The 25,597-nt window shown below is 49.0% G+C and overlaps 1 protein-coding gene and 3 non-coding genes across 4 annotated transcripts; all 4 read right to left on the bottom strand.

The window, feature by feature from the left end:
* Positions 1–279: 279 nt before the first annotated feature.
* On the bottom strand, positions 280–25,322 carry LOC135271299 (ephrin type-B receptor 4-like). The gene is given in 9 exon segments (XM_064368321.1): positions 280–629; positions 12,087–12,197; positions 13,166–13,315; positions 14,335–14,586; positions 14,845–15,000; positions 17,158–17,554; positions 18,829–19,116; positions 19,376–19,491; positions 25,283–25,322. Coding segments are annotated over 9 exon segments (1,860 nt in total).
* LOC135271362 (U6 spliceosomal RNA) lies at positions 4,271–4,372 on the bottom strand. The gene has a single exon (XR_010339460.1). It is a non-coding gene; the product is annotated as a U6 spliceosomal RNA (small nuclear RNA).
* Positions 7,334–7,440, bottom strand: LOC135271361 (U6 spliceosomal RNA). The gene has a single exon (XR_010339459.1). It is a non-coding gene; the product is annotated as a U6 spliceosomal RNA (small nuclear RNA).
* Positions 8,844–8,948, bottom strand: LOC135271367 (U6 spliceosomal RNA). The gene has a single exon (XR_010339466.1). It is a non-coding gene; the product is annotated as a U6 spliceosomal RNA (small nuclear RNA).
* Positions 25,323–25,597: the final 275 nt, after the last annotated feature.

Here is a 25,597-nt window from a genome sequence, read left to right as displayed (position 1 = left end):
GATTGGTGGATGTGCCCTGGCTGAGGTGTGGTGGCTCTTCCTGTGCTCTGCTGGACAGTCAGCCACCGTGTGCTCATGATGTGTCCTTCAGGCCACACCTGCCAAAAATGAGGCATCCCTATTCTATGGGTAGCAAGCTTGCCATCCACAGAACCCCTTCAGCTTGGGCCTTTGCCCAGCCCCAGTGTGTATGATTCACCTTCTGGGCCAGCAGCAGAGCCTGGTGCGCACTGCGGTGCCTGTCCATCTTGTGGGAGCTGCAGGCCCCTGCCCCGTGGTCTATGTCAGGGACCCTCTCCGCACCCCATTCTGTCTGTGGCCCTTCCCAGCTCTCTCCTCTGTGCGTGTGACAAGCAGACATGTAGAACAACCTTCCTTCAGCTTCTGCAGACCCCCGATGAAGTGTGAGGGGGCGAAGATGGGTCCACCTCCTTCTGCCCCTGGGGGCTGCAGTGCATGCTCTGTGCAGGCTTGGGGCTGGACGGAGGCTGATTGTGCCCCGTGGTGGAAGTCGGGCTGTGTCCTTGTGCTTCTCTTCCTGACAGATACTTGTAATGAGTCAGTTGTTTGGCAGTGGCTGGGCTTGGCCTGACTGGGGTGTCTGCCCTCCAGCACTGTGGGAGCACTCCCTGGAGGTCAAGCACGGCTGTGTCCTAGGGGACACGGCAGCCTCCCATACATCACTCGGTCACTTGAGGTGGGACCTTATTCATCTGTAAAGTGGAGAAGTTAAAAAATTATGTGTGTGGTGGGTTTTGATCTATGTTCCTCAGATCTCCAAGAATAAGGGTACTTTTAGGGATTTTGCAGGAGTTCAAATACAATTGCCTGAATATTTTTCTATTTTGAGGTCAGTGTCCTTACTAAAGAACACTGTGCACGTGTACTGATGTCTTCCCCCATCAGAGGCTGCCAGTGAGCTAAGGAACACTGGGTTAGAACAGGGGCAGTCATGGAAATAGAACCTTCACATAATCCCCTGCCTGTGTGTGAATATTGTGCTCTCATGTTACTGATTAGAAGGCTGTCTTCATTTCAGCTCTTATAATAAAAATATCATAGACTGGGGCTCTGGACAAACATTCATTTCTCACAGTTCTGGAACTGAGAAGTCCAAGATGGCATCACTGGCAGGTTTGGGCTCTGATGAGGCCTCTCCTCCTGGTTTGCAGATGGCTGGTTCCGGCCCTCCCAGGGCACAGAGGGAGAAAGGAAGCAGCGCTCTCATGTCCCTTCCAAGGATGCTCAGCCCATCAGGAGGGTTCCACCTCCATGTCCTGATTACCTCCTACAGGCCCCATTCTCACACGGCATCACATCAAGATGAGGGCTTAGACGCACGATTCTGGGGTCACAAGCATTCAGTTCACAGCAGAGGTTGTGCTTAGCTTAGAATTTTTCTGATTTTTGCCTCTGGGCCTGGGCATGGCTATTACATATGTGTACCCTGTGTGTTTACACACCAGACATGATTCTGGCATTGCATCTGCGGTGCAAGGCCCCTCCATGCACCATCCCAAACATTGACTCAGGGTCCATAGAGGGCGACTGCGCCTCCTCAGATGCACAGCACCAGTCTGTCCAGACCTTTCTCAGAGCCAGTGTCTCATGGCAGCCTCTCAGTGGTCTTCTGCAGTCCAGGACCCCAGGGTTTCTAGAGGGATGCTTGTTTTTATTGTTTTTCCCATGCCTTGGTGAGTGATCAGGCTGAGTTGGGCATTCGGAGAAGGTAGGAAAAAAGCATGTGAAATGCATGGGTCATGCGTGGGAAGGGCCGGATAAACAGTGCCTTGAAGGAGCTCATTAAAATGTCTCCTGCTTCCTTGGAACATGCCCTCTCCTTTCATTTGTTCCTTGAGAACATATTCTTAGGCTAAGAGTTTTCTGATAGAGATTGAAGTGGCCTGCAGTGGCTGGTCTCAGTGCAGAGGTGGCATTGCAAAACTCAGTTCTGGTTTCTTTCAGTAGATGTTGTCTCAAAAAGTGATTGATAAACATGCCCAGCTTTTGCTTTAAGAACTGAGACTACACTCAGAACTCCTAAGGTTCACAGCAATGCCAGTAAACCTTAGAGTTCAACTTAAGCATGAAACTAGAGGCTTCATTTTTTACGGGTTTTCCCTTCTTTCCTTCAGAAAAAAAGGCTGAGGTTGTACAAAGAGAACATTCCCAAGAGAGAAAATCGACCAGCGTGGGGTGCTTATGTTAGGGGTCAGCGTTCTGGGATTTGGCTTCCTGAATGCTTCTCAACTGTAGAGAAGTCAGTGTTGGGGTCTGGGGAGTGGGGGCCAAGACCTTTCTGACCCAAAAGCCTGTGTTGTCACCAATTTGCACACTAGGATGGGGAGGGCTATGTGTTGGCCACAGTTTGAGAAACTAGTTTGGGGGCTTCTGGGCTGGATTCTGGAAGCATCTGAAGACGGGATGCTGGGGCAGTGTATTCCAGCCCTTCTCTCCACTCAAGGACTTTGCTCTTAACTGTCTGTGCTGTCCTGTCTCCTCCCTGTCCTGGACGTCCCTGGAGGATGCAAGCACTCTTTGACTCTATGGCCACTTTGTAAACAAACCCCAGACAGCTCCTTGACTTCCTGTCTACCCCAGCTCAGCCCCATTCTCTATTCTCCTTTGCAGCTGATCAACCATCCTGAGAGGCTGCACATGCTTTCTGTCTTCCCTCCTTTCCTGGTCCCCAGCCCTTTATGTAGGCTCCTCCTGGCTTGTGTGTCCTCTTCAGTCCTTGCTCCTTGCACCTGATGGGTAACCCTCATGTCTCCTGGCTGGGTGGGAGCACACATAGCTGCTTCCACTGCCTGCCTGAAGCTGGTGACAGATCACTCCCAAGCTCTGAATGATTCCATCTGTCTCAACCCACCCAGCAGACGCTCACTCTGGCTCCCCCTAACTTCAGTTTCCTTCCTGCATGGCTCCTCATGTAAGGAAGCATCTACTCTCTTGTCTGCTTATGGTCTGTCTTCTGCCCCAGTCAGTTATGAAGTTGTCACCTCTCAACTTCACACTTCCTTTTCTGTGCACAGCTTTGCAGGGCTGGGACCTGGAGCCCATGTTCCTGTTTTGACAGCTGGTGCCTTTCTGTAGTCCTGCCACAAGGGAACTAGAGAGAGCCCCTTGGAGAGGTTGCAGGAATGGCCTGGCTCTGCCCTTGCAGGTGGCCACACTGCAGAGATGCTGATTCCCGCCCTCCAGCAGCAGATCCCAGCCTGCATTTTCTTATTTATTTTTGAGACAGAGTTTTGTTCTTGTCACCTAGGCTGCAGTACGGTGGCAGGATCCTGGCTCACTGCAACCTCTACTTCCCAGTTACAACTGATTCTCTTCCCTCAGCCTCCTGAGTAGCTGAGACACGCTCAACTAAGTTTTTGTATTTTTAGAAGAGACCGGATTTCATCATGTTGGCAGGCTGCTTTCGAACTGCTGACCTCAGGTGACCAACCAACCTCAGTCTCCCTAAGTGCAGGGATTACAGGCGTGAGCTGCCAAACCCGGCCTTAACTTTATTTGCTTATTAATGTATTTAATTTTTTTTAAAGACGAGGTTTCACCATGTAGGTCACGCTGGTCTTGAACTCACAACCTCAGGTGATCCGCCCGCCTTGGTTGCCAAAGCGCTTGGATTACAGGCATGAGCCACCATGCCCGGCCAACTTTATTTTTAAGAATCAGAGAGATTGGGCCAGGCGCTGTGGCTGATGCCAGTAATCCTAGCACTTTAGGAATCCAAAGTGGGTGGATCATCTCAGGTCTGGAGTTCAAGATCAGCCTGGCCCTCATGGTGAAACCCCATCTTAGAAAAAAAAAAAATCTTCCGGGCGCGGTTGCTCATGCCTGTAATTCCACGTACTCAGGAGGCTGAGGCAGGGGAATTCCTTGAACCCAGGAGGTGGAGGTTGTGGTGAGCCGAGATCCCACCATTGCACTCCAGTCTGGGTAACAAGAGTGAAGCTACTTCTCAAAAAAAAAAAAAAAAAAAATCAGACAGATCAGTGTCTACAATTGTAAAAACGAGGTGCTGGATAAATCCCCCCGACCCGCCTTTTTATGAGATACAGTTTCCCTCCTGTCACCCAGGTTGGAGTGCAATGGTGCAATCTTGGCTCATTGCAACCTCTGCCTCCTTGGTTCAAGTGATTCTCCTGCCTCAGCCTCCCAGGTAGCTGGGTTTATAGGTGTCCACCACCGTGCCCAGCTAATTTTCTTTTTTTTTTAACTTTAAATTCAAATTTCTGTTTATTTGATTTTTAAAAACAAACAAAAAAATATGGAATGCTTCATGAATTTGCATGTCATCCTTGCGCAGGGGCCATGCTAATCTTCTCCGTATCTTTCCAATCTTAGTGTATGTGCAAGCGAGCACATGCCCAGGTAATTTTTAATTTATTTTATTTTATTTTATATTATTTTATTTTATTTTATTTACAAAAAATGGGTTTCACTATGTTGGTCAGGCTAGTCTTGAACCTCTGGCCTCATGATCCACCCACCTCAGCCTTCCAAAGTGCCAGGATTACAGGTGGGGGCCACCGTGTCCAACTTAATTTTTGTTGTTGTTGTTGTTGTTGTTGTTGTTGTTTTTAAAGACAAGGTTTCACCATGTTGGTCAGGGTGGTCTTGAACTCCCGACCTAAGGTGATCCACCTGCCTTGACCTCCAAAGAGCTTGGATTACAGGCCTGAGTCACTAGGCCTGGCCAATTTTTGTATTTTTATTAGAGACCAGGTTTCACCCTGTTGGCCGGCTGGTCTTGAACTCCTGACCTCAGGTGATCCACCCGCCTGTGCCTCACAAAGTGCTGGGATTATAGGCAAGAGCCTCCATGTCCAGCCCTGTAAATCTTTTAATCTAAAAACCTTCTCAAAAATTAATATTATGGCCCGGCACAGTGGGTCATGCCTGTAATCCCAACACTTTGGGAGGCAGACACAGGTGGATCATGAGGTCAGCAGTTCAAGGCCAGCCTGACCAACATGGTGAAAGCCTGTCTCTACTAAAATACAAAAATTAGCCGGATGTGGTGGTGTGCATCTGTAATCCCAGCTACTCAGGAGGGTGAGGCAGGAGGATCACTTGAACCTGGATGGCGAAGGCTGCAGTGAGCCGAGATCGTGCCACTGCACTCCAGCCTGGGTGACAGAGCAAGAGTCTGTCTCAAGAAAAAGAAGCTTATATTTGTTTATTTTTTTTTTTTTACAGAAATGATCTTGCTCTGTCCGTCAGGCTGGAGTGCAGTGGTTCAATCGTAGCTTACTGCAGCCTCCCACTTCTAGGTCTTAAGCAATCCTCCCAACTCAGCTTCCTGAGTAGCTAGGACTACAGGTGCACAGCACCACACCCAGCTAAATTTTTGTTGAGATGGGATCTTGTTCTGTCACCCTGGCTGGTTTCAAACTCCTAGCCTCAAATGATCTTCCTTTCTCAGTCTCCCAAAATGCTGCAATTTCAGGGGTGAGCCACTGTGCCCAGTCTAAACATTATTATTTAATTATTTCTTTTTTTATGTATTTTTGAGACAGAGTTTTGTTCTTGTTCCATAGGCTGCAGTATGGTTTCAGGATCTTGGCTCACTGCAACCTCTGCCTCCCAGTTTAAAGTGATTCTCTTCCCTCAGCCTCCTGAGTAGCTGAGATTACAGGTCCTCACCACCATGCTCAACTAATTTTTGGTATTTTTAGAAGAGATAGGGATTCATCATGTTGGCCAGGCTGCTTTTGAACTGCTGACCTCAGGTGTTACACCCACCTCAGTCTCCCAAAGTGCATATATTATGGGCGTGAGCCCTCACACCCAGCCTTAACTTTATTTTTTAATTAATTTATTTTTTTAAAGACTGGGTTTCACCGTGTTGGTCAGGCTGGTCTTGAACCCACAACCTCAGGTGATCCGCCCCCTTTGGTCTCCAAAGTGCTTGGATTACGGGCATGAGCCACCATGCCTGGCCAACTTTATTTTTAAAAATCAGAGAGATTGGGCCGGGCACTGTGGCTCACGCCAGTAATCGTAGCACTTTGGGAGGCCGAAGTGGGTGGATCACCTGAGGTCACTAGTTAAAGATCAGCCTGGCCGTCATGGTGAAACCACAACTTATTAAAAAAAAATAAAAATCTGCCAGGCGCGGTGGCTCACGCCTGTAATACCAGCAGTTTGGGAGGGTGAGGCGGGTGGATCATGAAGTCAAGAGATTGAGACCATCCTGGTCAACATGGTGAAAGCCCATCTCTACTAAAAATACAAAAAAGTAGCTGGGCATGGTGGTGCGTACCTGTAATCCCAGGTACTCCAGAGGCTGAGGCAGGAGAATTGCCTGAACCCAGGAGGCGGAGGTTGCGGTGAGCCGAGATCGTGCCATTGCACTCCAGCCTGGGTTACAATAGCGAAACTCCGTTTCAAAAAAAAAAAAAAAAATCTTCCAGGCGCGGTGTCTGACGCCTGTTAATTCCAGCTACACTGCAGGCTGAGGTAAGAGAATTGCTTGAACCCAGGAGGCGGAGGTTGCGGTGAGCCGAGATCGCGCCATTGCACTCCAGCCTGGGTTACAATAGCGAAACTCTGTTTCAAAAAAAAAAAAAATCTTCGGGCGCGGTGGCTCACGCCTGTGATCCCAGCACTTTTGCAGGCTAAGGCGGGTGGATCACGAGGTCAAGAGATCGAGGACATCCTGGTCAAAATGATGAAACCCTGTCTCTACTAAAAATAGAAAAAAGTAGCTGGGCATGGTGGCGCGTGCCTGTAATCCCAGGAACTCAGGCAGCTGAGGCAGGAGAATTGCCTGAACCGGTGAGGCGGAGGTTGCGGTGAGCCGAGATCTCGCCATTGCACTCCAGCCTGAATAACAAGAGCGAAATTCCGTCTCAAAAAAAAAAAAAAAATCCTCCGGGCACGGTGGCTCATGCCTGTAATTCAAGCTACTCGGGAGGCTGAGGCAGAAGAACTGCTTGAACCCAGGAGGCGGAGGTTGCAGTGAGCCGAGATCGCGCCATTGCACTCCAGCCTGGGTAACAAGAGCGAAACTCCTTCTAAAAAAAAAAAAAAAAAAAAAAAATCAGAGAGTTCAGTGTCCACACTTATAAAAATGAGGTGCTAAATAAATCCCCCCTGACCCGCCTGTCTATGAGATAGAGTTTCCCTCTTGTCACCCAGCTGGAGTGCAATGGTGCAATCTTGGTTCATTGCAACCTCTGCCTCCTTGGTTCAAGCGATTCTCCTGCCTCAGCCTCCCAGGTAGCTGGGTTTACAGGTGTCCACCACCGTGCCCAGCTAATTTTCTTTTTTTTTTTAACTTTAAATTTACATTTATTTTTATTTGATTTTTAAAAACAAAAAAAATATGGAATGCCTCATGAATTTGCATGTCATCCTTGCACAAGGGCCATGCTAATCATCTCTGTATCATTCCAAGCTTAGTGTATGTGCTGCCGAAGAGAGCACATGCCCAGGTAATTTATTAATTTATTTTGTTTTATTTTATTTTACAGAGAATGGGTTTCACTATGTTGGTCAGGCTAGTCTCGAACCTCTGGCCTCATGATCCGCCCTCCTCAGCCTTCCAAAGTGCTGTCATTACAGGCTTGGGCCAACGTTTCCAACTTAATTTTTGTGTTTCTTTCTTTTTTTTTTTAAAGATGAGGTTTTGCCGGTCGCAGTGGCTCATGCCTGTAATCCCAGCATTTTAGGAGGCCGAGGAGGGTGGATCATGAGTTCAAGAGATCGAGACCATCCTGGTCAACATGGTGAAACCCCGTCTTTACTAAAAATACAAAAAATTAGCTGGGCATAGTGGCGCGTGCCTGTAATCCCAGCTACTCAGGAGGCTGAGGCAGGAGAATTGCCTGAACCCAGGAGACAGAGGTTGCGGTGAGCCAAGATCGGGCCATTGCACTCCAGTCTGGGTAACAAGAGCGAAAGTCTGTCTCAAAATAAATAAACAAACAAACAAACAAATAAATAAATAAATAAGAGGTTTTACCATGTTGGTAAGGCTGGTCTTGAACTCCCAACCTCACGTGATCCGCCTGCCTTGGCCTCCAAATGGCTTGGATTACAGGCGTGAGTCACTAAGCCTGGACAATTTTTGTATTTTCATTAGAGACCAGGTTTCACCACGTTGGCCAGCTGGTCTTGAACTCCTGACTTCAGGTGATCCACCCGCCTGTGCCTCACAAAGTGCTGGGATTATAGGCAAGAGCCTCCATGCCCAGCCCTGTAAATATTTTAATCTAAAAGCCTTCTGAAAAATTAAGATTATGGCCAGGCGCAGTGGGTTACACCTGTAATGCCAACACTTTGGGAGGCAGAGACGGGTGGATCACGAGGTCAGCAGTTCAAGGCCAGCCTAACAAACACGGTGAAGGCCTGTCTCTACTAAAATACAAAAATTAGCCAGATATGATGGTGTGCATCTGTAATCCCAGCTACTCAGGAAGGTGAGGCAGGAGGATCACTTGAACCCGGATGGCGGAAGTTGCAGTGAGCCAAGGTCATGCCACTGCACTCCAGCCTGGGTAACAAGAGCGAAACTCCTTCTTAAAAAAAAAAAAAAAAAAAAAAAAAAATCAGAGAGTTCAGTGTCCACACTTATAAAAATGAGGTGCTAGATAAATCCCCGCTGACCCGCCTGTCTATGAGATAGAGTTTCCCTCTTGTCACCCAGCTGGAGTGCAATGGTGCGATCTTGGTTCATTGCAACCTCTGACTCCTTGGTTCAAGCGATTCTCCTGCCTCAGCCTCCCAGGTAGCTGGGTTTACAGGTGTCCACCACCGTACCCAGCTAATTTTATTTTTTTTTTTAACTTTAAATTTACATTTATTTTTATTTGATTTTTAAAAACAAAAAAAATATGGAACGCCTCATGAATTTGCATGTCATATTTGTGCAGGGGCCATGCTAATCATCTCTGTATCATTCCAAGCTTAGTGTACGGGCTGCCGAAGCGAGCATGTGCCCAGGTAATTTATTATTTTATTTTATTTTATTTTATTTTATTTTACAGAGAATGGGTTTCACTATGTTGGTCAGGCTAGTCTCGAACCTCTGGCCTCATGATCCACCCTCCTCAGCCTTCCAAAGTGCTGTCATTACAGGCTTGGGCCACCGTTTCCAACTTAATTTTTGTGTTTCTTTTTTGTTGTTTAAAGATGAGGTTTTACCGGTCGCGGTGGCTCACGCCTGTAATCCCAGCATTTTGGGAGGCCGAGGAGGGTGGATCATGAGTTCAAGAGATCGAGACCATCCTGGTCAACATGGTGAAACCCCGTCTCTACTAAAAATACAAAAAATTGGATCCCAGCAACTCAGGAGGCTGGGGCAGGAGAATTGCCTGAACCCGGGAGGCGGAGGTGCGGTGAGCCGAGATCGCGCCATTGCACTCCAGCCTTGGTAACAAGAGCGAAACTCCGTCTCAAGAAAAAGAAAAAATTAGCTGGCCACAGTGGTACATGCCTGTAGTTCCAGCTACTCAGGTGGCCAAGGCAGGAGAATCGCTTGCACCTGGGAGGCGGTGGTTGCAATGAGCTGAGATCTCACCACTGCACTCCAGCATGGTAGACAGAGTAAGACTCTGTCTAAAAAAACCAAAACAAACAAACAAAAAAAGCCAGGCGTAGTGGCTCACGCCTGTAATCCCAGCACTTTGGGAGGCCGAGACGGGTGGATCACGAGGTCAAGAGATCGAGACCATCCTGGTCAACGTGGTGAAACCCGTCTCTACTAAAAATACAAAAAATTAGCTGGGCACGGTGGCACGTGCCTGTAATCCCAGCTACCCAGGAGGCTGAGGCAGGAGAATTGCCTGAACCAGGGAGGTGGGGGTTGCAATGAGCTGAGATCGCACCACTGCACTCCAGCCTGGAAGACAGAGTAAGACTCTGTCTCAAAAAAAAAAAAAAAAAAAAAAAATTGGCTGGCGATGGTGGTGCATGCCTGTGTTTCCAGCTACTCCGGAGGCCAAGGCAAGAGAATCGCTTGAACCTGGGAGGCGGGGGTTGCAATAAGCTGATATCGCACCACTGCACTCCAGCCTGGGACTCTCTAAGATTCTCTCTCAAAAAAAAAAAAAAAAAAAAAAAGTCCGGGCGTGGTGTGTCACGCCTGTAATCCCAGCACCTTGGGAGGCCGAGGTGGGTGGATCACGAGGTCAAGAAATCGAGACCATCCTGGTCAACATGGTGAAACCCGTCTCTACTAAAAATACAAAAAATTAGCTGGGCACGGTGGCACGTGCCTGTAATCCCAGCTACTCAGGAGGCTGAGGCAGGAGAATTGCCTGAACCCGGGAGGCGGAGGTTGCGGTGAGCCGAGATCACGCCATTGCACTCCAGCCTGGGTAACAAGAGCTAAGCTCCGTCTCAAAAAAAAAAAAAAAAAAAATTTAGCTGGCCGTGGTGGTGCATGCCTGTGGTTCCAGCTACTCAGGAGGCCAAGGCAGGAGAATCCCTTGAACCTGGGAGGCGGGGGTTGTAATGAGCTGAGATCGCACCACTGCACTCCAGCCTGGGAGACAGAGTAAGACTCTGTCTCAAAAAAAAAAAAAAGGCCGGGTGTGGTGGCTCTCGCCTGTATTCCCAGCACTTTGGGAGGCCGAGGCGGGTGGATCATGAGGTCAAGAGATCGAGACCATCCTGGTCAACATAGTGAAACCCGTCTCTACTAAAAATACAAAAAATTAGCTGGGCATGGTGGCGCATGCCTGTAATCCCAGCTACACAGGAGGCTGAGGCAGGAAAATTGCCTGAACTTGGGAGGCGGAGGTTGCGGTGAGCCGAAATCGCGCCATTGCACTCCAGCCTGGGTAACAAGAGTGAAACTCGGTCTCAAAAAAAAAAAAAAAAAAAAAAGTCCGGGTGTGGTGGCTCACGCCTGTAATCCCAGCACTTTGGGAGGCCAAGGTGGGTGGATCACCTGAGGTCAGGCGTTCAAGACCAGCCTGTCCATGATGGTGTAACCCCATCTTAAAAAAAAAAAAAAGAAAAGAAAAGCAGCAAGCCACTGGTCCAGCATATTAAAAATAATCTGTTACCTCGAATCCTCAAAGTCCTGCATGAAGGTTCATGATATTCTCATTTTACTGAATGAGGAAATGAGGGCTCAGGGGTCAGGTTGTTGCTAAATGTTGAGCCTGCAGTGAGCTGTTTTGTTTTGTTTTTTGAGAAGGAGCCTCGCTCTGTCACCCAGGCTGAAGTGCAGTGACACAATCTCAGCTCACTGCACCCTCCCCCTCTGAGGTTCAACCAATTCTCCTGTCTCAGCCTCCTGAGTAGCTGGGATTACAGGCATGCACCACCACGCACAGCTAACTTTTGTATTTTTAGTAGAGATGGGATTTCACCATGTTGGCCAGGGTGATCTTGAACTCTTTTATTTATTTATTATTTATTTATTTATAATAGAGATGGGGTTTCACCTTGTTGGTCAGGGTGGTTTCGAACTCCTGACCTCAGGTGATCCACCCACCTCAGCTTCCCAAACTGCTGGGATTTCAGGCATGAGCTACCATGTGAGGCCAGATCTTGAACTCTTGACTTCAAATGATCTTCCTGTGTTGGCCTCCCAAAGTGCTGGAATTACAGGGTGAGCCACCGCACCCGGCCATGCAGTGAGCTTTGATCACGCCACTACTCCAGCCTGGGGGTACCGAGTGAACCAGGCCGGACTTCACACTCAGCTGCTGGTTTTTGGTTTGACATCCTATGTTCCCTCCTCTTTAGGGTGTGCCGTGTGATTGACAGAAAGGAGGACATGAACATGGGACTCTAGCCGGGCACAGTGGCTCATGCCTGTAATCCCAGCACTTTGGGAGGCCGAGGCGGGCTAATCATGAGGTGAAACCTGGTCTCTGCTAAAAATACAAAAAATTAGCTGGGCGCAGTGGCGCACACCTGTAATCCCAGCTACTCGGGAGGCTGAGTCATGAGAATCGCTTGAACCCAGGAGGCAGAGGTTGCAGTGAGCCGAGATTGCGCCACTATACTCCAGCCCGTGCAAAACTCAATCTCAAAAAAAAAAGGCACTTTGGGGTCTTTCCAGCAACTTTGGGGGTCTTTCCAATCCCCACCCTCACCCGCTTCCCCAGGCTTACCATCCAGTTGGGTCTGGCTGTGATCCTCCTGGCCGAAGGGCTCGTAGCTGGCCTCAGAGCGTGCCTGCACCTGCACCAGGTAGCCAGCTCCCCGCTTCAGCCCCCGCAGCTCTGTCCAGAAGAAGGAGGGGACTGGCTGTCACCCGGGGCCCAAGTTCCTGCTGCTCTTCTTGCCTCCTCCCCTCACCCTGCGCTCACATCACTAGCCTGCCTGGCAGCTGGTGAGGCCTTTGGGAGAACTTACGTGTGCAAGCCATGTGCTGTGCATTCCTAATATCTTTTTTTTTTTCAAAGACAAGGTCCCACTCTGTCACTCAGGCTGGAGTGCAGTGACCCAAACACAGCTCACTGCAGCCTCAACCTCCTGGGCTCAAGTGATATTCCCACTTCAGCCTCCCAAGTAGCTGGGACCACAGGCACATGCCACCGTGCCTGGCTAATTTTTTTTGGTACAGAGTCTCACTCTGTTGCCCAGGCTGGAGTGCAATGGTGCAATCCTGGCTCACTGAAACCTCTGCCTCTTTTGTTCAAGTGATTCTCCTGCCTCAGCTTCCTAAGTAGCTGGGATCACAGGGACCCACCAGTGTGCCTGGCTAATTTTGGAATTTTTTGCAGAGATGAAGTTTCACCATGTTGGCCAGGCTGGTCTCGAACTCCTGACCCCAGGCATTCTACCTGCCTCGGCCTCCCAAAGTGCTGGGATTACAGGTGTGAGCCACTGTGCCCAGTCTAATTTTTTTTTTTTTTCATTTTAAAATTTTATAGACATAAGGTTTCACCATGTTACCCAGGCTGGCCTCAAACTCCTAGGCTCAAGCAGTTCACCCATCTCGGCCTCCCAAAGTGCTGGGTGTTACAGGCGTGGCCACCACACATGACCTGAGCCACTGTGCTGGCCACGTGTGCCTGGTACTGTTACAGTAACTATTATATAGTTGAGGCAGCTGAGGCTCAGACAGGCCAAAGGGCTTACCCAAGGCAGCCCAGAGAATCCGTGGCAGAGCTGGAATTCAAATGCCTGCCAGGTGTCTGCAACACAGATATCCCAGCCAGGAAAGCACAACCCACTGCCCACCCACTCCCAGGGGCACCGGTTGGCCTCACCTTCTCATGGTACTTGACCTTGTAATCCAGCACAGCTCCACTGGGTGCCTGGGGAACAGCCCACGCCAAGCTCAAGCTGCTGGGTGAGGACCGCATCACCCGGATGTCAGATACTGCAGGGGGTACTGTGAGAGGCAGAGACACGGAACCCTTATGCATGCACGTCTGTCCTTTATCTTTTTAAATTTTTGTTTTCTTTCTTTTTCGAAAACAGAGTCTTGCTCTGCCACCCAGGCTGGAATGCAGTGGCACAATCTTGGCTCACTGCAACCTCCACCTCCCAGGTTCAAGCAGTTCTTCTGCTTCAGCCTCCCAAGTGGATTACAAGCACCCACCACTAAACCTGGCTAATTTTTTTATTTTTAGTAGAGATAAGGTTTCACCATGTTGGCTAGGTTGGTCTTGAACTCCTGACCTCAGGTGATCCACCTGCCTTGGCCTCCCAAAGTGCTGGGATTAAAGCGTGAGCCACTACGCCCAGCCCTAAATTTTTTATTTTTAGTAGAGACGGGTTTCACCATGTTGGCCAGGCTGGTCTTGAACTGCTGACCTCCTGATAGCCTGGCCATGTCCCTTATCTTTTCCAGCACTTTCTCTGCTGGATATGCTTGTCTGTTTCCCCCCGGCTGTTTCAAGAATTCCTTCTGATTCTCTCTGCCCCCAGTCCCATTTGCAGAACTCTCCTGCCCACCTTTCCGTCCTCCTTACCCTCTCTTTCTTATTCGTTTATTTTGAGAGAGGGTCTGACTCTGCACCCAGGCTGGAGTGCAGTGGTGTGATCATAGCTCACTGCCGCCTCCAACTCCCGGGACTCAAGTGATCCTCTCACCTCAGCCTCTTGAGCAGCTGGGACCACAGGTATGGATTGCCTCACCTGGGTGATATTTTTATTTTTTGTAGAGACAAGATTTTCCTATGTTGCCCAGGCTGGTCTTGAACTCCAGCGTTCAAGTGATCCACCTGTCTCAGCCTCCAAAAGTGCCGGGATTACAGGAGTGAGCCACTGTGCCCACCCCTTGCCCCCAAAGCCTTGACCGCTCACACTTCCTGGGAACCCCACTTCACGGCCCCTGCCTCTCCCCTTCAGGCTCTCAGTGACATCCCTCCCGCCGGACCACCAGCTGCCCCAGCCCCTAAGTCTCACCCTCTCGGTCCGTGGTGACATTGACAGGCTCAAATGGGATGGGCCCCATGGCTAAGGAGGACACCCCATTCAACGCAGTGACCTCAAAGGCATAGGTGAAGTCAGGACGCAGGCCTCGAACCATCACCCAGGGCTCCACCAGGTCCCGGGGACCGGGATCGAAGGTCAGGTCTCCCCCGCAGGGCGCTCATTTCAGGTGCAGGGAGGAGCCATTCAGGTGGGAAACCACGCTCCATGGAGCTGAGGGAGGGGCTGCAGGAGACGGGGGGGTGGGGGGGTGTGGTCAGGCAGAGGCCGACCTACTCCACAGCGGTGGAGAGAGGGCAGTGGAGGGGCCAGCAGCCATGCTGGTCTCTTGCCTTGGAGACAGCGGGCTTCACCTTGGAGCTAGGGAGCAGCATGCCAGAGGCAAGGGGAGGAAGTCCAGGGAGGGTGGGGGCCATGTCAGGGTCTGCCTCAAGGGTCTCTGATCCCTCTTCAATGAACTGCACCTGGGTCCTGGTCACTTACTGGTGCAGGGCACACCCCAGGGGTCTGTGCATGCCCGGAAGTACCCAATGCGGCACTGGCAGACAGCTGATCCGATAGTGTTAGAATGGCTGTTGGCTGGGCATGGCTGGCAGGACCCTTCTCCAGACAGGGGCTTGAAGGTGCCCTGGGCACAGGCTGAGAGAGTGAGAGAGGAAAAAAGCATTCATCAACGGTATGCACAAAAACATCCATCTGCACAGTGGGCCTGGTGGCACAAGCCTGTAATGCCAGCGCTTTGGGAGGCTGAGGCTGGAGGATCGCTTGAGCCAAGGGGTTCAAGACCAGCCTGGGCAAGGGTCAGGTGCAGTGGCTCACACCTGTAATCTCAGCACTTTGGGAGGCCAAGGTGGGTGGATCACGAGGTCAGGAGATCGAGACCATCCTGGCTAACACAGTGAAACCCCGTCTCTACTAATACAAGAAATTAGCTGGGCACGGTGGCGCGTGCCTGTAATCCCAGCTACTCAGGAGGCTGAGGCAGGAGAATTGCCTGAACCCAGGAGGCGGAGGTTGCGGTGAGCCGAGATCGCGCCATTGCACTCCAGCCTGGGTATCAAGAGCGAAACTCCGTCTCAAAAAAAAAAAAAAAAAATCCAGCTGCTTTTAAGGCTGATGAAGTGCTAAGGTGGGAAAACAGAAGAAAGATCTCAAAACCTCACCTCTTAAGAGGAGAAAGGAGACTCTCTCCCCAGAGAAGCAGTCCTAACCTTTTTTGACCCTGATCTTGGCAGTCTGGTGAAGCCCACAGAAAGACCTCTACTCCAAATTATGACTTCAAATGCACACCACAAAATACATAGCAATACCAGGGAAACCAATTAAGCTGAAATGCAATGACCGAAACATGAAGAAAAAAGTGTGGGCTACAACATTTGTGTTTCTTTATTAAGATGTAGCAGCAGGTCTCCTAACCTCTGTAGTACTGAAGTCATCATGAGCAAAAACAATGTTTTGAGATTCTCGAGGCATTTGGAATGGGCTGTAAATACCTGTGATTTTTTTTTTTCCTAAGGAGGAGGCTGAGGTGGGAAGATCACTTGAGGTCAGGAATTCAAGATCTACCTGGCCCACATGGTGAAACCCCATCTCTACTAAAAATACAAAATTAGCTGGGCATGGTAATGCACTCCTGTAATCCCAGCTATTTGGGAGGTTGAGGCAGGAGAATCACTTGAACCTGGGAGGCGGAGGCTGCAGTGAGCTGAGATTGTGCCACTCACTGCACGCTAGCCTGGGCGACAGAGCAAGACTCTGTCTCAAAAAAAATAAAATCATTTTTTTTCTTCCACCAAAGCTCACAGATTCCCTAGAAAACCAGAGGGTAAGAAGCCCTTGTCTAGAGGGAAGGCTACGTGAGTATTCAGTATCAGCAAATTAGAGGAGACTCACAATGAACAAGTGGGGAGAACTTGATGGCTTTGTCTGGACACCAACAAGGTCCCCTCACAGGACAGTCCTGCAGCCCAGGCCAGCCTCCCATGGTTGGCAAGCAGGGAAGTTGGCCAGGCTTCCAGAGAAGTCTGGAAATGAGAAAGAGCCCAGAAAACAGATCCACCCTCCAGTAACCTCAGGAGAGGGAAGAGCATTTAAAACGGAAACTTGGCCGGGTGTCGGCTCATGCCTGTAATCCCACTTTGGGAGGCTGAGTTGGGCAGATCCCGAGGTCAGGAGTTCGAGACTACCCTGCTTAACATGGTGAATCCAGTCTCTATTAAAAATACAAAATTAGCTGGGCGTGGTGGTGTGTACCTGTAATCCCAGCTACTCCGGAGGCTGAGGCAGGGGAATCGCTTGAACCTGGTTGCAGTGAGCCAAGATCGCTCCACTGTACTCCAGCCTAGGTGACAGGGGGAGGCTCCATCTCAAAAACTAAATAAATAAAATGGAAACTTAAGAAATGGGTCTGGGCTAGGCATGGTGGCTTATGCCTGTAATCTACCACTTTAGGAGGCCGAGGCTGGTGGATCACGAGGTCAGGGGTTTGAGACCAGCCTGGCCAACATGGTGAAACCCTGTCTCTACTAAAAATACAAAATTAGCCGGGCATGGTGTGGGTGCCTGTAATCCCAGCTGCTCGGGAGGCTGAGGCAGGAGAATTGCTTGAACCCGGGAGGCGGAGGGTGCAGTGAGCCTAGACTATGCCATTGAATTTCAGCCTGGGTGACAGAGCAAGACACGGTCTCCAAAAACAAACAAGCAAATGTGGGTCCAAGAGTGGAGTTCATGGCGTTTGTTCAAGACTCTCCCCCACCCTGGATGAGCAGCATTCTCAGGAGAAGCTCCAGCTCTCACCTCGGCACTTGGTGTTCCCCTCAGCGGCCTCGAACCCTGGAGCACAGCTGCAGCCCGTGACCGGCTGCTCGGCCCACTGGCCGTCCTCATGGCAGTAGAGGCTGGGACTGGGGCCAGGGGTGGGGACGGCGTCCACCACGCAGCTCCCGGCCACGGGCACAACCAGCTCCTGAGGCACAGTCTCCAGGAAGCGGGTCAGGTTCACAGTCAGCTGGGCACTCTTCTTGTAGAAGAGGTGCAGTGACAGCAGGGCCATGCAGGCGCCCTGGTCCTGGAAGGCCAGGTAGAAGCCGGCCTTGCTGAGCGGTCCCAGGCGCAGCATCTTCACATTCACCTTCCCGGTGGCCTCGGCCGCAGGGCACTTCCGGGTGAGATGCTCGGTGGCCACTGTGTCCACCTGCCAGGGTGGGGGAGACACACCGCTGCTGTCCCACTCCCTGAGGACCCAGCAGACTGTCATATGCTTCTCAGCTCACCCTCCCTGACCTCCTCCATTCCTGTTCCAGAACCTTCCCCCACCTTCCCCAGGACACACTTTCTGCAGGCCCCCACACTGTCCATTCATCCTTGCAAAGCTCCTGCAATGTGCCCAACCTCCAGCCTGCCCCCTGCCCTTTTCAGTCACTTGTTCTACAAACATTTACTGACACTGACGCCATGCCAGGCTTTGATCTCAGAGTCAAGGAGACAGAAATAAATGAATCCTAGGGAAGCTATAAAGTATCCCGAGGCCGGGCTTGGTGCCTCAGGCCTGTAACCCTAGCACTTTGGGAGGCCGAGGCAGGAGAATCGCTTGAGCCTAGGAGTTCAATACCAGCCTGGGCAACATAGCAAGACCCCATTTTAAAAATATAGATATAAAATAAAAATAAACAGGCGGGGCACGGTGGCTCACACCTGTAATCCCAGCACTTTGGGAGGCCAAGGTGGGTGGATCACCTGAGGTCAGGAGTTCAAGACCAATCTGGCCAAGATAGTGAAACCCTATCTCTACTAAAAATACAAAAAAGATTTAGTGGGGCATGGTGGTGTGCACCTGTAATCTCAGTGGGGCTGGGGCAGAGAATTGCTTGAAAGAGGAAGGGAAGTGGAGGTTGCAGTGAGCCAAGATTGAGACACTGCACTCCAGCCTGGGTAACAGAGTGAGACTCCGTCTCAAAAATTTAAAAAATTAAAACAAAAGTTAATAAAGCGAAATGAGTGCCGAGACAGACAGGTGGGCAGAGCTCTGCAGGACCGCAGGGAAGAATCTGCCAAGGCAGCACAGGCAAGATCTCGGAGCTGGAATCTGGAAGACAAGTAGGGCTGTGAGAGGCAGAGAGAAGGCCCCTAGGTGGAGGCTGCTGCAAAGTCCGGAGCTGGAAACCAGCCAGGGGCAGTCAGGGAACAGAGCAGCTCAGCGTGGCTGGAGCGTGGTGGGGTAGGGTGGCCGAGGTGACTGGAGGCATCAGGCCTGGGTCTCCCTGGGGGCCTGGCCAGGCAGCCCCCGGATATTCTGCTGCTCCACCCAGAAGACCACCTGCTTCCCTCCCCATAGCTCAGCCTCCTGCTTCCAGCCCCCAGTGCCCTGACCAGAGGCCTGGGAACTGCATTGGCTACCCTCTAGGCCATGGGCCTGCTCGCAAGGAATCCCGCCTTGGCTGTGGCTGAGCCCCTGGGGTGCCCTGGTACCTTGATGTAGGGGTTCTCCATCCAGGCGGGCGTGAGGGCCGTGGCCATGTCCGCATCGCTCTCATAGTAGAAGACGGTGAAAGTCTCTTTACAGGAGTGCTTGGCCTGAGGCAGGGACAGACACTCCAGCATGGTGAAGCTCAGTGTGGCGTACACGTGGACGGCGCCCCGACGGGGGACCCAGCCCGTGCGGAGCCAGTGGGCCTGGCCCGGGGGGCGCTGCACATCACACACCTCGTAGGTGCGCACGCTGTGCTGCTCCTCATCCAGGCCACTCAGCTCCTCCCACTGCAGAGAAAGGGGTCAGGTCGGGGCCACCAGGGAGAAGGCTGCATGGGGTGAACCCCATAAAGTGAGAGAGACTCAGGAAGGGGCCGCTGGTACTGTTCAGAGGGCGCCTCTGAGGGCAAGGGCTCAGATGACACTGCTTGGGCCGCTGTCATCTGGGGGACAGGGGTGAGGAGTGGTACACAGAAAGCAGGCGGCAAGGGCACCCCCTCCTCCCTTAGTTTCCTCTAGAGCTCCAGCTCCTGGGCCCAGCTCTCACCTGCCCATCCACCTGAGGGAACGTCACCCACTTCAGATCAGCAGTTTCCAATTTTGTATTCAGCAGGGTCTCTGAGACAGAGAGAGAGACAAAGTCAGTGCTCGGGGTGGGGAAGGGAGGTCAGGAACACCAGATCCCTGGAAACTGAGGCAGGTGGATCCTCTTAGCTCCGAGCTGGGGGCGGGGGGAGAGGGGAGCAAGCCCTGCCCTCTACACCCGACTCTGATTTCTGGCCTCTTTTGCTAAGTGCCAACCCCAACCCCAACATCTGGCACGCATGGGGCTGCCTTGGGATACCCTAGATCTAAGCCTCCCTGGAGGAGGGAGGGAGAACAAAACGTACTGGGAGAAGGGGTAGCAGCTCAGAAAAGGTTAAAATGAGAGCCCTGCCCAGGTCCTGACCCCCACGAGCAGAGGCCGCTGGTGCTGGTGTGGGAGGCCCCGAAACTTCACTCCCTGTCCAAGACCCCTCCCTGCTTTCAGAAAAGCCATGTTTGAACAGACACCATTCTTCCCTATATACAATATAGCATTTATTCTCCCAGGAGACAGGACATATTCTATGTAATCATTTGTATTTTACAGTTATCTGAGTTACAGAGAGGTAGATAAGTTTTTAAGTGGCGGGAAAATCATATAAATTTGGAGTAGAACATATAGCTTACTTTCAGTTAAAAATGACTTTTGTTGTTTTGGGTGACCTGCTGTTTCTAAGAATGAGTATGGAAATTGAGGGGTGGAAAAGAAACAGGTTGTGACCCCACATTTCAAGTAAACTCATTTTGGTGTAGAGACTACAATTTCATCACCCAAGGAAGAATGGATACTTAATACTTCATTTTAGAAATAGAGTGTGATTAACTTTACTTTTTCCTTCTTTGAAAGATTTCATATTGTATTAGATGACACAACCCCAAGAAGCAGAGGCTGTGTGGCCACCATCAATGGAATGGCTTTCTCAAAGGACTGCCAAGAGTTGAGGTGGTATGTGTATGAGAGGAGGGTGGCAAAAGTGAAGCCAAAAGCCTCCATTAGCCTCCCTGAACCATTTGGCAAAAGTGATTGACTCTCCAGCTGCAACTACAACAGAGTCGAGCCAAGTGAGGTCAATGCAAGGGCTACTTGAGACATCAGGAAATGGAATATAATCAGGAAAGACTATCTCATCACTAGTACAAGATGGAGTCTCATGTTTCCTGTTCACAATCACTAGCCTTTCCAAGCTTGGGTCCATGCACATATTTACCAATCACAAAAGTCCTATTTATATGCCACTAACCAGCCTCAGAAATTCATAATGTCACCTACCTTTGTACCCAAGTGAGAAAGAATAGCTTAAATTCCAGAATGAAACTCAAAGACTTTCTTCTTTTCTCCCAGAGCCTTCAAATTCACTGTGCTCTTAATAGATTTGCCTTCTTCTGACATATTCTGAAGGCAACTAAAGCGCAGTTTTCTTCAAAAACAGCTCCTAGTTGTACATATTCACAGGTACCTGAAGAGTATGTCTGGGAAATAGCACCTTAGAGTCTAAATCTGTAGGCAGGGAGAGAAAAAAAACAAAAAAAACACCTTAGATTTACTGTCACCTTGTTTCAGAAGTTTAGTTTTTGAAGCTTTTTGTCTTAAAGCCTCCAATCAGTGATAAATGAGGGAAGGAAAACTCAAGTAAAGGTCTGAATGGGTAAATGAGTAAATCTTTTTGTAAGAGAGGTGAGGAAGGAGACTTTGAGAAATTCCCCAAGCTTCTCTCTGGCAAGAAGAGGGCATTGGTGGAATGCAGGCCGTGACTTCATTAGCAGATTCAGCAAACAAGAGGAAACTGACATGAGAGGCATCAAAAAGAATGGGAAACTTACAAGTAGGGCATCAAAGGAGAACTGTCCTCCCAGAGCCATGGGTAGTGGGGGTTCTTCTGAGGCAGCCCAATCCAGAATGGGAAACTGGAATGGGAAACCGCTTGCAGGATGAAGTCCTGTGGGGAGTAATGTTTCTGAGTTTGCGGAATCTACATGGTGGTTTTAGAATCTGAAAGTCAGTTAGCATTAGATCCATAAAACTAAAGAACCAAAAGGGATCTTTGACATCCCCTTAATGGTTTTATGGAACCACTTACTGAAGCCTAGAGATGCTACAGAGCCTGTCAGTCCAAGGTCATGCACAAAACTGGTGGTCAGACTAAGCTAAAAAACAGATATTTTGGCTCTCAAACAAGAATTCCTCCAGTGACAATCTAAACCAGATTTAGTTCCCTATTAACCAATACTCCAGCCCAACAAATATCCAAAATTGCTCACCAGATCTGCTGTACTATTAATTTTCAGCATCTTGGCATCCAAAGATAAGCAGTTCTCCTGAGTGTTTTTCCAGTCAAGTGAGCCCAAGGAAAATAGGTAACAGTTTTCTTTGTTACCCAGATCCAGTCTTGAGGACAAGGAGCTGGAAAGGGTAGTATATCTAATCAATCAGTTATATTTGAGTAAAAGCACTTCTGCAGTTCTTAAATCAATTATCCCCTTAGTCCTCTCACGCGCTTACTATTTATTTTTCTTTTTTGTTTTTGTTTTTGTATTTTTAGTAGAAACGGGGTTTCACCATGTTTCTACTAAACAGGAACCAGATAGTTGTTTATTATGGAATCATTTTTAAAAACGAAAATTGGAAATGACCTAAATGCCCAATGAGGAAATGGCTAAGTCAATTGGGTGATATTAATGATGTGACATTACTATTATTATTCCTATATATAGAAGAATTAAAATGGTATAGAGTATTAACTTTAACAAATATATGCTGGATGTCTGTTATGTGCCAAGTATTCTGTGTCGGCACTGTCTGTTGTAACCACTACATGTGGCCGTGAGAACCTGAATTGTAGTAGCCTGGACTGAGATATACAGTAAGGGTAAATTACACACTAGATTTTGAAGAAGAATGAGAAAAAGAATGTAAAATGTCTGAGTTTCTTTACAGTGATAACATCTTAGAGAAGGACTATTGAGATTACAGATGACAATTTCATTTTTATCTTTTTTATTAGTGTGGCTACAAGAACATATAAAATTATATATGTGGCATGCATTATATTTCTATTGGACAGTAACATTCTATTTACCAGATATACAGTAGTAAACAATACAGTTTTTGGCCTCATAAAATTAAACCTTTTGTGTAGAACATGGACAATAAGCAGAGAAATAGAAGTGTATGTTGTGGTGAGTTTTATGAAGACATAGCAGGGTAAGGGCCTGTGTATGTAGAGGGGGATTATTTTAGAAAAGATTCTTCTTCCACTTCAGAAAATGGATGTGGGAGGAAATGAGATGTCTATGGATAGAAGCAGGAGATGGTAGGAGGTTGATGTCTTGGGAATTCAGGTGTGGATTGAGACTGATAAGTCCGTTGGGGCCTGGTGGAATCTCTGCTTCAAGAAAGTAGCCAGCATCTAGAGAGGAAGGAAAGAAAGATGGAGAGGGGTAAGATAGGGAGAAAGAGCTCAGGGGATTCTTGGGGAAGGCAGAAGGATGCAGGCCTAGTGTGGCTATAGTTCAGGTAAAGCAATTCCTGGTTCTATGAATAATAATATATATATGGTGTACTAGGGCATTAGATAGAATATTAGTTGGCTGCTGTCACAGAGACGCAGAAGAGGAGTGACTCACACTGTTGAGAAGTGCATTTCAATCTTGTGACAGTGGGTGTAAGGAGTCTAGAGTATGGCAGCTCCACTTGTCTCATGGCTCCACCCTCCCTGGTTTCTTGCCTTGGCCCACGTGGTCCAAGATGGTGCACCACTGCACCTTTCAGCCAGTGGGAAAGAGAAAGCCAGGGCCATGCCCTTTCCCTCTAAGGGTTTCTCCACTTTGGCACTATGCACATTTGGGGTTGGATAATTCTGTTTTGGAGGTGGTCCTGTGCATTGTAGTTTTAGTAGCATCACTGGTCTCTACCCACAAGATGCCAGTACCATCTCCCAATTGTGACAGCTAAGAATGTCAGACATTGCCAGATGTCTCCGGTGGAGGGGGCAAAGTCACCCCTAGTTGAGAACCACTGCTTTAAGAGTACTACTCAGAAGCAGCCCACAGCACTTCTGATCACATCTCACTAATGGCCTGAACTTCATTACTTAGCCTTCCTAAGGGTCAAGGAGTCTTGGAATTGTCTTTTTCAGATGACCAAGTGCCCAGCTAAAAATTGGCTAAAGAAGAAAAAAAGCTAGCTGATTCTCCCATACCCTTGTTGCTACAGGGAATGGAAATCCTGTAGCTGATTGAGGAGGTGGTCCTGTTCTTTTCATCTGTAAGGCTGAGTTTTAGTCATTACTCCCTTTAACTCACTTGCATAAAAATACTGGTGGTACAGAACACTCAGTACCTAAGGAGCAACAATCCTATTTGAAAAGAATGGGCATTATTACTCCAGGGAGAGAAACCGAATTCTGAAATGGAGGCTAGAGTAGGTTGGATTTTCACTTGTCATTTAGCACCATCTGGTGGAAATTTATAAATGACAATTCCTCAAGTATTTTCTTTAATTTGTCTCTGGCATATGTTTCAAATTTTAAATGGATTATAGCAAAACTTCAAAGAGTCCTGTCAGCTCAGGAACTCCAAAGCAATATCCCTCACTTTTGGAACTATTGGCATTTGGGACTGCATAATTCATTGTGGGGGCTATTCCGTGCATTGTAGGATATTTAGAAGCATTCTTGGCCTTTGACCACTGGATGTCTCTCCCTGCCCCCACTTATGACAACCAAAAATGTTTCCAGCCATTGCTAAATGTCCCTAGGGTGGGGGTGGGGTGAGGAATGGCTCCTGGTTGAGAACCACTCCTTGAAACAAGGCAACTAAAATCCCAGTGCCTGTTAAGGCATAGTAGTCCCCTATCAGTGTATCCTGGTGTGTCTGGAAAGGATGGGAGGCAGTGCTGGGAGAAAACAGCACCAGATGTAGCAGGACATGTCCTCTGGTTTACACTTTGGAGAGTTTTGCTCCTGCTTATCTCAACCATAGGAGATGAGACTGAGGGAGAGAAGCCAAAAGGCACGGCTAGAGAATGTAGAGTTTTTTAAAGTCTATGGTAAGGAAATGTACAGAGGTCATTACCTAACACAGGAAATAGCACATACGAATCTAACTCCGGTACTGGGGCCCCAAAGATCAGGTGTCAGGTGTGGAAATCCTGCCAGCTGTGGGAAGCCATAGCTAATCTCATGGGGCTTTTTGGATCCTGCCCTGTTCCCCAGTCGGGACCCATCTGCCACCTAAGTGTTGTGGAGAAACAGCTTGGAAACCAGTCCCCTTACCTGGATCGAGTAAGTGATGCTAAACTACCTGCAAACAGTAGTCCTGAACTCTTACTTTGAAGTTGGGTAAAGGGAAGAGCAGTTTCCCAGCAGCACCCCATAGCAGGCTGTCACTTTAGCTCCAGCTCAGGATCTCTGCCATAATTTTCCCTTCTTTTCACCTTCTCAATCCCCCCCTCACCAGCCCCAGATCCTTCCTTTCAGCAGATGACCACTTCCTATCGACAAAAGTGAGATGACCAGGCACAGATTTCATCACCTTGAGATAAATTGCTGTCTGCACTAACTATGCCTCTTGGTTTAGAGAAAGAGGCACCACGGTGAGTGCCTTTGTTTCTGCCTAGGCCAACTCAGTCACGTTGTTCTCTGGACCCAATTCCATGTCCTCACAGGCACCTCGCACCCTCAGTTGTACACCTCTCATATTGGTCCTCTCTCTTTCCTGGCTTCATCCCTATCAGCAGCAAACTTGCTCAGATTCTCCATCTTTAAAATCATTTGGGCAGATTTTTCACTCCCCTATCCTCACCTTTCTATTTTTCCACTTCTCTTTTTGTTCTACTTCTGTCAAAAGTGAGATACCTTTATTTCCTTACCTACTTTCCACTCACCCCGCAGCTGGTTCTCTTCAAGCATGTCCGTTCCAGTACAACCGTCTCACTGGCATCACTGCTGACTTTTTCCATCTATTATACTTTGGCCTCTCTGCAGCATTTACTACTACTGTCCAGGCCCTTTTTCCTTTACAATTACAAGATTTTCTCTCCCCAGACTGCAAAGGTAACATGTGCTTAATGCAAAATAACACAAATCTTGGAAAATGGAAGCGCTTAAGTAGAAAGGAAAACAACAGGAATGCCTTGCAATGCCAGTACTTTAAAGTAGCCACTCTTTAGCATATAACAATTTTA

Source organism: Aotus nancymaae, unplaced genomic scaffold (genome assembly GCF_030222135.1).
Source record: "Aotus nancymaae isolate 86718 unplaced genomic scaffold, 86718_ANA_hifiasm-v0.15.2.pri h1tg000076l, whole genome shotgun sequence".
NCBI classification, from domain to species: Eukaryota; Metazoa; Chordata; class Mammalia; order Primates; family Aotidae; genus Aotus; species Aotus nancymaae.
This window is presented reverse-complemented; position numbering and strand designations above follow the sequence as displayed.